This window comes from Curcuma longa, chromosome 11 (assembly GCF_044706935.1).
Source record: "Curcuma longa cultivar G26 ecotype Majalengka, Jawa Barat chromosome 11, ITB_CL_G26_1.1, whole genome shotgun sequence".
NCBI classification, from domain to species: domain Eukaryota; kingdom Viridiplantae; phylum Streptophyta; class Magnoliopsida; order Zingiberales; family Zingiberaceae; genus Curcuma; species Curcuma longa.
In genome coordinates, this window is record NC_133871.1 from 11,152,733 (window position 1) to 11,165,013 (window position 12,281).

At 33.6% G+C, this 12,281-nt stretch overlaps 1 protein-coding gene across 1 annotated transcript in view; it reads right to left on the bottom strand.

The window, feature by feature from the left end:
* Positions 1 to 6,021, bottom strand: part of LOC141839391 (acetyl-coenzyme A synthetase, chloroplastic/glyoxysomal-like) — a 7,066-nt gene extending 1,045 nt beyond the window's left edge. Inside the window, exons 1-17 of the mRNA XM_074727129.1 lie at positions 5,693 to 6,021; positions 5,245 to 5,388; positions 5,015 to 5,170; positions 4,812 to 4,934; positions 3,930 to 4,052; positions 3,678 to 3,846; positions 3,151 to 3,233; positions 2,870 to 2,971; positions 2,706 to 2,794; positions 2,499 to 2,589; positions 2,176 to 2,289; positions 1,303 to 1,379; positions 1,137 to 1,215; positions 955 to 1,023; positions 700 to 875; positions 316 to 372; positions 89 to 179 (exon numbers count right to left, since the gene is read on the bottom strand). Of these exons, the coding sequence (XP_074583230.1) occupies positions 89 to 179; positions 316 to 372; positions 700 to 875; positions 955 to 1,023; positions 1,137 to 1,215; positions 1,303 to 1,379; positions 2,176 to 2,289; positions 2,499 to 2,589; positions 2,706 to 2,794; positions 2,870 to 2,971; positions 3,151 to 3,233; positions 3,678 to 3,846; positions 3,930 to 4,052; positions 4,812 to 4,934; positions 5,015 to 5,170; positions 5,245 to 5,379 (1,734 nt within the window). The 5' untranslated portion in view covers positions 5,380 to 5,388; positions 5,693 to 6,021. The remainder of the gene's footprint in view (positions 1 to 88; positions 180 to 315; positions 373 to 699; positions 876 to 954; positions 1,024 to 1,136; positions 1,216 to 1,302; positions 1,380 to 2,175; positions 2,290 to 2,498; positions 2,590 to 2,705; positions 2,795 to 2,869; positions 2,972 to 3,150; positions 3,234 to 3,677; positions 3,847 to 3,929; positions 4,053 to 4,811; positions 4,935 to 5,014; positions 5,171 to 5,244; positions 5,389 to 5,692) is intronic.
* Between the last annotated feature and the right edge of the window lie 6,260 nt (positions 6,022 to 12,281).

The following is a 12,281-nucleotide window of genomic DNA, read 5'->3' on the forward strand; positions in this document are numbered from 1 at the left end:
AAATTATGGCAATCAGATTTTCTACAAATGAAGTTCTTATTGCTGGGAGTGGTATAGCCTGCAGACAACTAGTATGGTGTTCTTATACCTCATGGTCAACTCCAACTACAGCAGCCTCTGCGCATTGGGGATGAGAAACCAAGGCAGATTCTACCTCAGCAGTGCCAATACGATGTCCACTGCAAAGAAGAAATTAAGTTCTCTAACCTGTCAACCCCATAAGATAAAATAACAAACAAATGCTTGACAAATTCTGTGCTTGACAATATCTATCCAAAAAGTAATAATATGCTTGCATCCATTTATTTAGAGTACCTCACATTGATGACATCATCAACTCTTCCAGTGAGCCAAATGTAACCATCTTTGTCCCTAACAAATCAAGAAACTGTTAATACTGATGAGAACCATGTTATTTTCACAATAAGAACTTTGTGAGAAAATTTACATGATCTATAATATTTAAATTCTCAAGTGCGATGTTATCCAGCACGATGTTGGTACATAAAAAATGTTCAACTAATCAAATAATAAGATATCTACTAGGAAGTTCAAATCATTCCATTTTATTGGGCATAATTAAATTCAGAACCAGAACGCCCATATGCAATAGAAAGTCTTAAATATTTTAGAACACAGTAAGTTGTCTCCTAATAGTTTATGGCTATAAAATTGGCACCTAATCAGGGGGGAAAATACCTGCTACATCCATCCCCGGTAAAATAATAACCAGCAAAAGGTTTAAAATATGTGGTTTCATATCTTTCATGATCACCATAAAGTGTCCGGAATGCACCAGGCCACGAGTTTTTGATGCAAAGATACCCGCTGCATTCACCTTCTATCTCGTTCCCTTTCTCATCAACTATAACTGGCTGCGGTACTTTCTCAAACAGTATTATTAAACAAGGCTTAAAGACTATTTCCATGTAAATAAGTCTGATTAATACATACCTGAACTCCAAAGAAAGGAAAAGTTGCGGAGCCAGGCTTCTGAGGCCATGCACCAGGTAAAGGCGTAATCTGTAATCAAATTATAGGATTTAAAGATACAGTTCAGATTAACAGAGAATTACATTTAATAAGTGATGCACTTAAAACTGCAGAAAACCATGGATGGAACAGAGCCCACTTACCATGAAGCCACCAGTTTCTGTTTGCCACCAGGTATCCGATATAGGGCATCTTGAATCCCCAACAACATTGTAAAACCACCTAAGATATGTATATAAGATATATTAAGGAAGCTATTATAGTGAAAAAAGTTAGAACAAGATAGCTAGTTGAAGGGTCGAGGTGAACCTCCATGCACTAGGATTAATTGGCTCGCCCACACTACCAAGAACACGGAGAGATTTCCGTTGATAGCGAGTGACATACTGCAAACAGCGAAGGGTCAGTGAAATAGAATCAGATGGTCAAATTGGTAGTTCATAGATTAATGACAGATTCTGTGAAGTAAAACTCAAAACATACATGAACTAGAAGAGTTTTGATTTATCAGCTTAGGGCCATTTTGGTTGAGGAATGCATAATATTCCATGAAAGGAAAGTACTTTATCAAATTATTGGCTTGGTCAAGAAACAACTGAGGTCAGGTATGATTTACCATTACCTTTAACAAGACAATAATGGCATTCAGGGAGTTCATTCTCTCATTTGCTGGAATAGGTTCTGTTGCTACATGTGACAGGATAAACATACTGCTTTGAGTCTCTTAGTTTCTTGGTAGTCATTATCAGTCATAAAATGTTATTTGACAGGCTATTAGGGATATTTTCTCGTCCATTGTAAAATCGACAACCAAACAACCCGTTTTATTTCTACAAAATAAAACAAGAAGTGCACATCTGCTTGGTGAATTAAAGAGTGGTACATCCTGAGAGGACCGAACAAGAAAAAAAACAAGTGACAGAAAATTTTGCTTCTACAAAATAAACTTTGAGATGCATATGATAAGTGAAGAAGCCCATTTGATATGTCAGATTACAGGCACATGTTTACTTCTAACACAAGATGTGAAAATATGCATTTCATATATCAATATCTACTAAAACTAAGAAGTATCAAAGAAAAAGGAAACATTTTGCTTGAAGTAAACTAATGATAAATCATAAATGAAATTACAACAAGATTCTTAATAAATCATAAATGAAATTACAACAAGATTCTTACCTCATCACCTTCGCGCATTAAGGAGCGCACTAGGGTTGGGGCTGTGTAAAATATTGTCACCTTGTATTTATCAACAATATTCCAACAGCGTCCAGCGTCAGGATAATTTGGAGCCTGAATGAATTGTTCGCATGGAATTAGCAAGATGAACAATTTTGTTTAAGTGATTTCAAAAAGACTATGGAATCACACATCTTAGCTAAGATGAATGAAAGTCACTTCATAATTGGACTGAGATAACTACTGTATACATGCCAATTACTACACAGACAACAATAGGTAAAAACTTATGTAAAAATAAAAGGAGAAAAGACACTATTTACCCCCTCGAACACCACAATGGTTGCTGAATTCAAAAGTGGGCCGTAAGTAACATAACTGTGCCCTGTTATCCAACCACAATCAGCAGTGCACCTAATTCAAAAGATAGGAATACTTAATCCACATGCAGAACAGAAAAGTTTGGTGAAAACTAATTTCAACAAAAATACTCTGGAGTAACCCATAGAGAGATAAAGAGGTAAGCATACCAGTATACATCTAAAGGTTTGTAGTCAAATGCATACTTGAATGTTGTTGCTGTATATACCATATATCCCCCAGTTGTATGTAAAACACCCTATATGTTATAGCATAAGCATCCAGTACTTAGTACAAAAGAATGGCGAAATCCCATAAATACTAAATTTGTAACCTTTGGTTTCCCAGTGCTACCACTAGTGTATAGGAGAAATAGTGGGTCTTCTGCATCAACCCATTCCACATCACACTTTGTTGGAAATAGAGGGACAACATCCTGAATTAACAATACAAACACAAAATGCTGAAGTCTCTTGTGCTACTTGCTAACCAGAAATATGCGACTTTGAAAATATTTGGTAACTAAGTTCAAATCCTCAACAATTGACGTCAGAACAAAATAACCCAAAAGTTATAACTGCAATATGTCAATAGTGAGCAGTCTAGTCCACAGACCTGCCACCAGACATCTCTCCCATCCTGCCATTTGGTATCTTCTCTCTTCATGGCTGATTGGTTTTCAAAAGTCAAACACAGGTCTGTTCAAGCAAAAAGTGACAAAGGAGCATAATAAGATTCTATCAATGAAGGAACAAAGATAACAATCAGACATAAATAGTGCTGAGTCTTGAGAGAAAATACTGACAAAAAAACAACAATTTACAAGGTCAAAAATGCATCATATTGCCTTGGCAATGTCATCATACTAAAAATAACATGTAAGAATGACTTGTTACATCTTTCTCATTTGTTGACATAAACATGTGAATCAAACACAAAACACTCAGTCATGCACATCATAACCAAAAAACAACTTAGTTATCATGAAAAGCTGAGATAAATTTAATAAAATCATCTCAAAATTCAATCCATGTCATTGAGGATGGGAAAAGCAGTTGAAAGTAGGAAGTTGAACAGCACATCTTAATAGGTATGTGGTGCTCCAAACCATGTTCAGAAGATTAATCCAATAAATAACATACCGACTGTAACACCATTTTTGACAGATTCTCTGAGGGCGCTGTCAACTATCTCTTTGAGATGAATAGGTTTGGAACCTCTCCTCACAGCATTGCATGTTATTACTGCTTTAGGTTTGCAGTCAATAATTCTTTGTGACAGTGATTCAGAAGAGAAGCCCGCAAATACCACCTGAATGGAGCTTGTAACCAATATTTTTTGTTTCTTAAAACCAATCTAAACTAAAAATTTGGGAGAAGATTTCATCAACTTACTGAGTGGACTGCACCTATACGAGCACATGCTAACATTGCAATAGGCAACTCCGTCAGCATAGGCAGGTAAATAATAACTGCATCTCCTTTTCGCACACCAACATGTTTCAAATAATTGGCGAGCTATGACAAGAAAATACAATATAGTGAACAAGATAAACTTCATATTTACTGAACCTAACTTGGAATGCGGAGAAAAAAAGGATTAACAAATTTGATGTGTAGCTTGCTTTTCAGAATGACAGCATGCATATCCTGTAGTGGTTTGTTCTTACTCATTTTGTAGATTGATATTTTATATAGATTGTCACTGCTACAAATTTGATGTTTAGGTTGCCTTGCAGAATAACAGCATGCATATTCTGCCCTTGACTTCACTACAAATTTGATCTTTTGCAGGAGAACCGTTCATTGATGGAAAAGTTGTTCCTTATGATCCTAAATATCATGAAGTATGGGTCAGGAACAATGCACGTGCTCAAGAGAGGTCTTGGCATACCAAATTTCCAAAAATGCAACCTAATAATCAAAGTGGCTTTCCTAGGAGCACTATGCCTGGTGGTGGCTTTGGTAGTATGGCAGTTGTATTAGGTGGCATTTGATTTTGGTAATTAGGCGGTGGTCGATTTTGGAAGTTTGGTACGCCTAGACCTCTCTTCTGTAAGACAACCTAAACATCAAATTTATAGCAGTAACAATCCATGTAAAATATCAATCTACAAAATGAGTAAGAACAAACCACTATAGAATAAGCATGCTGTCATTCTGAAAAGCAAGCTACACATTAAATTTGTTAAGCCTTTTTTTCTCCGCATTCCAAGTTAGGTTCAGTAAATATGAAGTTTATCTTGTTCACTATATTGTATTTTCTTATCAACTTACTGAGTGGACTGCACCTATACGAGCACATGCTAACATTGCAATAGGCAACTCCGTCAGCATAGGCAGGTAAATAATAACTGCATCTCCTTTTCGCACACCAACATGTTTCAAATAATTGGCGAGCTATGACAAGAAAATACAATATAGTGAACAAGATAAACTTCATATTTACTGAACCTAACTTCGAATGCTCCACAGCATACCTGGCAAACCTTCTCCAATATCTCAGCATAAGTCAGGTGCCCATCATCACCCAGGTCATTGCCTTCCCAATAGATAGCGACTTTTCCACCATTACCCGCTTCAATGTTCCGATCCAAAGCATTATAGCTAATGTTCGTTCTGCCTCCTTTGAACCACTGTTATCAGCAAGTCAATGTCTTTTGCAGATCAAAATTTTCCACCAAATAAGATTAAGTGTAAGACAACTCACCTCGAATTTGACGGTTCCCTTCCTCACATCAATGTTTTCGGTGTAGACCTCCGGATCCCACTTCTCCTTCCAGTAGAACTGGGAAGCGATCTCCGACCAGAATCCAGCTGGATCCTCTATCGATTTCTCGTACATGTTCCGATACTGAAGATACGTGATATTAATGCGGAGAAAAAAAAAAAGGCTTAACAAGTTGATCCAAGAAACTAAAAACGTTCCAGTTTAAAGTTTTCGCATTCCTCCGAATCGAAAAAATAAAACTAGTTCTGTACAATAGCAAATATCACAATTTCGAGGTTTCCGCGAAAGAACAAAACTTACTAAACCTAAAAAAACAAAACTTACAAAAACAACGGAGTGCCCAACAAAGGAGGAACCTTCGAGCTCACAAAACGAAATTCGCTCAAGAAAGCTCGAATCGAAGAGTTCAAGGACAAGCAACACGCACCTGTTCGGGAGATTAGACGAGGGCCTGGCTGGAAAACTCTTGAGAGGGGAAGACGAGATCGTTCTCCTCGGATTCTAGAGGCTCACCGAGGATGACGGCGTTAAGGTGTGAGATCCGACCAGCGCCCGAGGGGTGCAGGGACATGGATTCCACGTGCCGGAGGCGGTTGGAGGACGCGACGCCCACCTTCGGAGACGCCACCGCCTCACCGGTCGTCATCACGAACCAATCACGACACCCTCCGGAAGAGGAAGAAGAACGGCGAGGAGGAAAGGGGTTTTGGCGAATAGGGAGCGAGAACAAGCAAGGAGAGGAGTCGCCGCTGAGATCTGAGAAGACCAAAGCTTTGTCGCTGGTTTGACGCCAATTCGTGCAGACGATAAATTATAGCAGCGTTGAGGACCATTTTGTAAAATTGAAGAAATTAAGGAAATAAATTACAATATCGTCAGATATCCTGGAGGTTTTGATTTAAGAGTTATTTTATTTTCAAAATATAATTAAATTAATTAGGATGGAATAGATTTATTAAAGTGGATAAATATAATAAAATTAAAATAATATCTTTTTTATTGTCAATTTTTTAATTTACTTTTTTTTATAAATGATTATAAGATCGATCGTTATGAAATCGTTGAGAAGGGATAGAAAAGTGATAAGAGTTAATTGTCTTTTAAGATTTTAATAAATTGAGTATAAACTTTAAATTTTAATAAATTAATGTATCACTTTTAAATTTATAATATATTTTAAGTGAATGTAAATAAAAAGAATACAACAGTTTTAATCATATAAAAATTTTGATCAAACTATTATTAGATTTATTATTATTTTAATTATTCGATCACTTTAAAAGATTAAATTGACTCATAGTGTCTATGTATTTAGATTTAAAAATTATGTATATAATTAACATGGAGTTGTGAGACTTTAATAATTTTTAAAGTACATTTATAAATTTTTAAAAATAAATATATTGATGTTTTTAAAGGAATCAAAGGACTGAAAAAAAAAATCCTGTGTAAAAATAGGCATCTCATGTTTTTAAAGAAATTTATGGACTGAGAATACTGCTGTTATGAAAAAAAATATATTTTTTAATATGATTTTACACGTTAGATTTATTAAAAGATTAAAATTTCAAATCATATCGAATAATTATCATAAAATATAATTTAAAAACGTTTGAACTAGAAAATTAAGAAAAGTAATGAATTAAGGTTGTGTGTCAAAGGTATAGTTGTCAATTTGAATGAGGTCCTTTGGATTAATCCGTCTCGTCAAGTAATTTAGGCGAGTTGGGTTATAATTTTATCAATCTATTTTAAAATGGATTCAGATGGGTTGACCCGTCTAGGCTCGCAACTTGCATAGGTTGATACGTGTGTTGAGAAAATTTATTTATATATTTTAAATTTAAAAAATAAAATAGAAAACTCAATAAATTAGTGAATTTGATCCATTTAAATTACAATTCAAATTTAAAAATTACATTTCAAACTTAAAAATTTCAACTTAATCAATTTAAATTATAATTCAAACTTAAAATTTTAATATCTTTTATATTTTTAACAGATCCGTGGGTTGACCCGCCTAACTCGTGTCCGGAGTTAGATTAGGTTGGAAATTTCCCAACCCGCTAAGTTGATGGATCGGCTCGCCCCACCCCTCGTATGATAGATCCGTCATGGATTGTCCCGCCCTATTATGAATTGACCCGTTTGATAATTCTAGTTAAAAATGGATAGTTAGTTTACTTGGAAAGTGCCATTTTGTATTTTTTTTTTAAATGCTCTTTTAATATTTTAGCCGCTTGATTTATCAGAAGATTAAAAGTCAACACTATATATGATAATTATCATTAAAAATAAATTAAAAAATATTGGAACATTAAAAATAAATTAAAAGACGAGTCAATGAAATTGAGAGAGAGTCGTGGCATCGTGGCATGCCTTAAAAGCAGTGATTTGGTGTAGTGGTGGAAATATGGCAAGGGTTTTTTTGTCTTGTAGTTATTATCGTATTTGAATTTCATATTCCATTGTTGAATAGAAAGCTGACATTTTTTACTTGGCTATTTTTATTATTACAGTTTTTTTAAAAATAATTTTGATGTTTAAATTTCACTCTATTAATTTTAAAAATAAATAATTTTTAATTCATTGAATAAATTCAGAATACAATGTATATATATATTTAGAGGTCGATCTTCATAATATCAATTTCTATTAAAATTTAAATTCTTATTTATTCTTTTAGTACATGAGAGTTGGAAACCCCTAAATTCCAAGATATTGTATTTTATTTACAAACCCTAAATATATTCAAAATTCATTCTTTGCCCATTTCAATCAACCACCGGCTAACATTATCTAAATAAATTTAAATTAATATGGGACGTTATATTTATTTGATAGTTCAATCTGAATCTAATTTGATTTTTATATTTAACTACTATAAATGTTTAATTCAATTTAATTTATCATTTAATATTTAAAAATCATATATGCTTAATTAATTTATTTATCTTGTATTATTATATATTATTGTCATTTAGAACCTAATATTATGCTTCAGATTCAAGGATCCTAAAAACATGAAATTCGTCAATTTAATATTTGCAACCTGAAATATTGTCTTACAACGTGGGCGCTCTGCACCAACCACCATGCCACCGACTCATCAACCGATCAATTAGTTGCAGCGGCAGCAGGCGCCAACAACCCTAACTATCTTATGAATGAATGCTTTCGAATTTATTCAAAAATGATCGATAATTTTTTTTATAAAATCGAATAGATAAATTAATCAATTTTAATAATTGAATAGCTGATATATAATTATAAATATAAAATAAAAATCAACCGATCAATTAGTTGCAGCATTAGGTTGGTGGGTCAAGAGAGGGAGTGGGCTTCAACTACGTACATGGCAATCAATCACGTTATCTTCCGTTCAAAGCAGTAGTGTTTTTGAGCTTGCATTGAATTCACTGGTTCCAACTGTTGGATCTGAAACCAACATCTCATTGGTCCGATCTATCAATGCAGTGATCGATTCCACCGCGCGTGCTTGCTATTGCAGTAGAATTAGAGAGTCAACATAACTGATACTTAGGGGATTTGTGAGTTGACACGAAAAGGACTGTAAATGATTTGGATATTCATGAACAAATTTGATATTTGATTTGATAAGTATTTATTTATGTTCATTCAATATAAATAATATCAATTAATAAATAAATTTGAACTAGCTTTATCTCGATCAGTCTGGTCCCGAGTCTCGTCTCAATCATCTTTATTCCGAATCTTGTCCCAGCCAGCTTTGTCTCAAGTCTTCTCAAAGCCTTGTCTTACAACTTGGCTCCGAGTCTTGTTTTGGCCACTTCTGTCCCGAGCCTCGTCTCGACCATTATGATCCCGAGTATTATCTCAGTCATCTCTTCCTCGAATCTTGTCTCGGTCATTTCTATCCTGAGTCTTATCTTGAATCTTGTCTTGGCCACCTCTGTCTCAAACCTCATCTCGACCAATTTGGTCCCGAGCTTCATCTCGAGCATCTTTGTGCCAAACTTCGTCTCGGTCACTTCTGTCTCGAGCCTCATCTCATGATAGAGGTGGTCGAGACGAGGTTCGGAACAGAGATGGTCGAGATAAGATTCAAGATCAAGATTACTGAGACTCCGGACATAGATGATCAAGATGAAATTCAGGACCAAGCTGGGCAAGATGAAACTCAAATTTATTAAACTAAACAAATAAGCTTTTTAACATGTATGTGTTTATCTCGTTAATATCCGTGAATAATTTTGATGAACAATGTTTATAAATAATATTTATGAATCATATTCATTAATATTTATGAATCATAAATGAACCAAACTCATATCATAAAAAATAAATGGCTCAGTTTGACACTTAATTACCTTATCAAATAATTTCAACGCTATAAAATTTAGTTCGGCTTTATTTATTTACAACCCTAGACATGAGAGAAACACTGTGCATTTGTGTCGATAAAAAATGCTCATTTTCTACACTCCCATCCTTTGATGACAACTTTGTGAGGATAAGTCATCCATCGCGGGCCTATATAAATGAATGATGGATCAAGCATGGAATCTACGGTCTGTTATGTTAAGCTCTTAAACTTATGTGGATAAGGTAAAACATGGAACCTAAAGACTTCCCATATTAAATGCTTTAAATCCAAAATCAAAAGCATTTATTTTTTGGATTTGATTTATTTTTAGAATTTAAATATATTGTTTAATAAAAAATATTAATGAATTATTACAAGAAAAAAGCGGTGAAAATGGAATGGAGCTTTATAATTTTGTAAATTTTATCAAGTGTCTAGGTAAAATAAAAATTTTATAATATTATATGGAAGCTAAGCATTAAAAGGTGATATATTAATTAGGAGGATATTTAGATGAATCTATGAGACTATTAACAATTTAAAAGAATGAAAATATATAAAATTAATCTTAAAACAAGTGAAATAAGTTTGAATTGATACGTATAATTTTAGATGCAAACAACACATTATATAATTTTAAAAATTAAATATATTAAAGTAAAAGTGTATATGACAAAAAAAGAGGAGACAATTGTCGGAGTATTCCGAATTTGGGTGTATTTTATAATGCGGGTGAACCAATTAATTTGACTTGACTTAATTTGGGCCTAACTTGGGCTATGAGTTGAGCTAAACAATGGTGGCTCACCCTATGAGTTGGGTTAGGCATGGCCATATTATGGTTATGTCAGGCACGACATCCATGATTAGGTTGACCTGACCTAATTTGGGTTTAAAGGATGAGTTACTTGTTATATAACACATGTTCATTTGTGGTACGAAATAATAGGTACACCACCACCAAACGTGTCAGGAGCAGAATTTGGAGGCAATATTGATTAAAATTTATATTTTTATATATTTTTGTATATTTTTGTATTATTACATGTACCTCTTCATTTGAAAAAAAATATTTGTTCCTAAATTATGAATGTGTTCACTATTAATTGTTAGTATTTTTGTTAGTTTTAAATATATAAATTTTATTTTGATCCATATTTTTATACTTTCCAAAATTTTTTATAAAAAATAACTCCTAAAACTTATAATTAAAAATAAACAAAAGATTATAAACATATAAAAAAATTATTCAAAAAAATAAAACTTGATAAAAAAATTGATAAAAAACTGATTAATAAAAAAATAAAATCAATAAAAAAACAAAATTTAAAAAAATAATAAATTGAAAAATACAAATATTATGAAAAATATAAATAAATAAAATTAATTAAAAAATAAAATTTATATAAAATTAAACAAATATAATAAACAAAATTGATTAAAAAATAAAATTAAATAAAATTTATATAAAATTCTAAAAATAAAGTATTGATAAAAAATAATAAATAAAATTGATTAAAAAATAAAATTAAATAAAAATTAAATAAAATTAAAAAAAATATTGTATTGATGAAAAAATAATAAATTAAATTAATTAAAAAATAAAAGCTAAATAAAAATTAAATAAAATTAAAAATATACGAGAACTATTTTTATATAAAATTAATTAAAAATAAACTAAATGAAAATTTAAAAAAAATTAAAAATAAATGAAAAAAAGAAAAGGATAGAAAAGTCATTTAAAAATAAACTAAACTATTTTCCGCCGGCCTTTCTTCTTCTTGCGGCGCTTTCTATCTCTCTCCCTGCCCGGTGCTTCCCCGCCCCGACTCCACCCCCTCCTTTCTGTCGTTCCCTTCTCAGTTCAGTTCGCCTTCCGATGGTCAGGATTCAGATGTTTCGCGACTCGTCATATCTGTCGCCGATCTGGAGCAACCGACCCTAAGGACCTGGATCTTGATATAACTGTCAATAATCTGTTTCCGGGTGAGCACTGGCGTGTCGTCGTGGAGCCACCCGATCTTTCCCTCACCCGTGAGAGGCTCCACCCGATCTTTCCCTCACCCGTGAGAGATTATTGACAGCTATATCAAGACCCCCTCGTGGCAAAATAATTCTCTCACCCGATCCTTCCCTCACCTGATTCTTTCTCGGTTGACTCGATGAAGCTGGCCGCACCGCGGAGCTATCTTTGATTATCACTCCAGTGTATTTACTTAGTGTCTAGGAGATTATTTTTGGTGGTCTTGGCTTTTGTTTGAGTCGATTTCTTATTTTATGCTGCGTTCTCATAGATGCAAACTATCACTTAAGTTGTTGGCATTGAATTAAAGATAAAATTACCAGATGCAAGATGCCTTTGTTTTCTAGGGTTACATCTTAGTGTTTTTTGATACAATGAAAATTATATCGGTTGCTTGCCTTGAAATGTTTCCTTGTGATCTTTGACAAGTATGCATTAATTTACTATTTTCTGTATCCTTAGTGATCTTTGACTGCTGGCATCTTACAGGCCGCCCGAACCGCGCTGGAAGCCTCCAGGGAAGAGAAGCTCCGGTTGACAGAGGAACTGCGTGCCTGCAAGGCGGAGTTGGCTACCGCCCAGGAGAAAACCCATGCTGAGATTGCGAGGGCCCAGCAAGAGCTGCAATCTTTTAAGGCCGGGGAA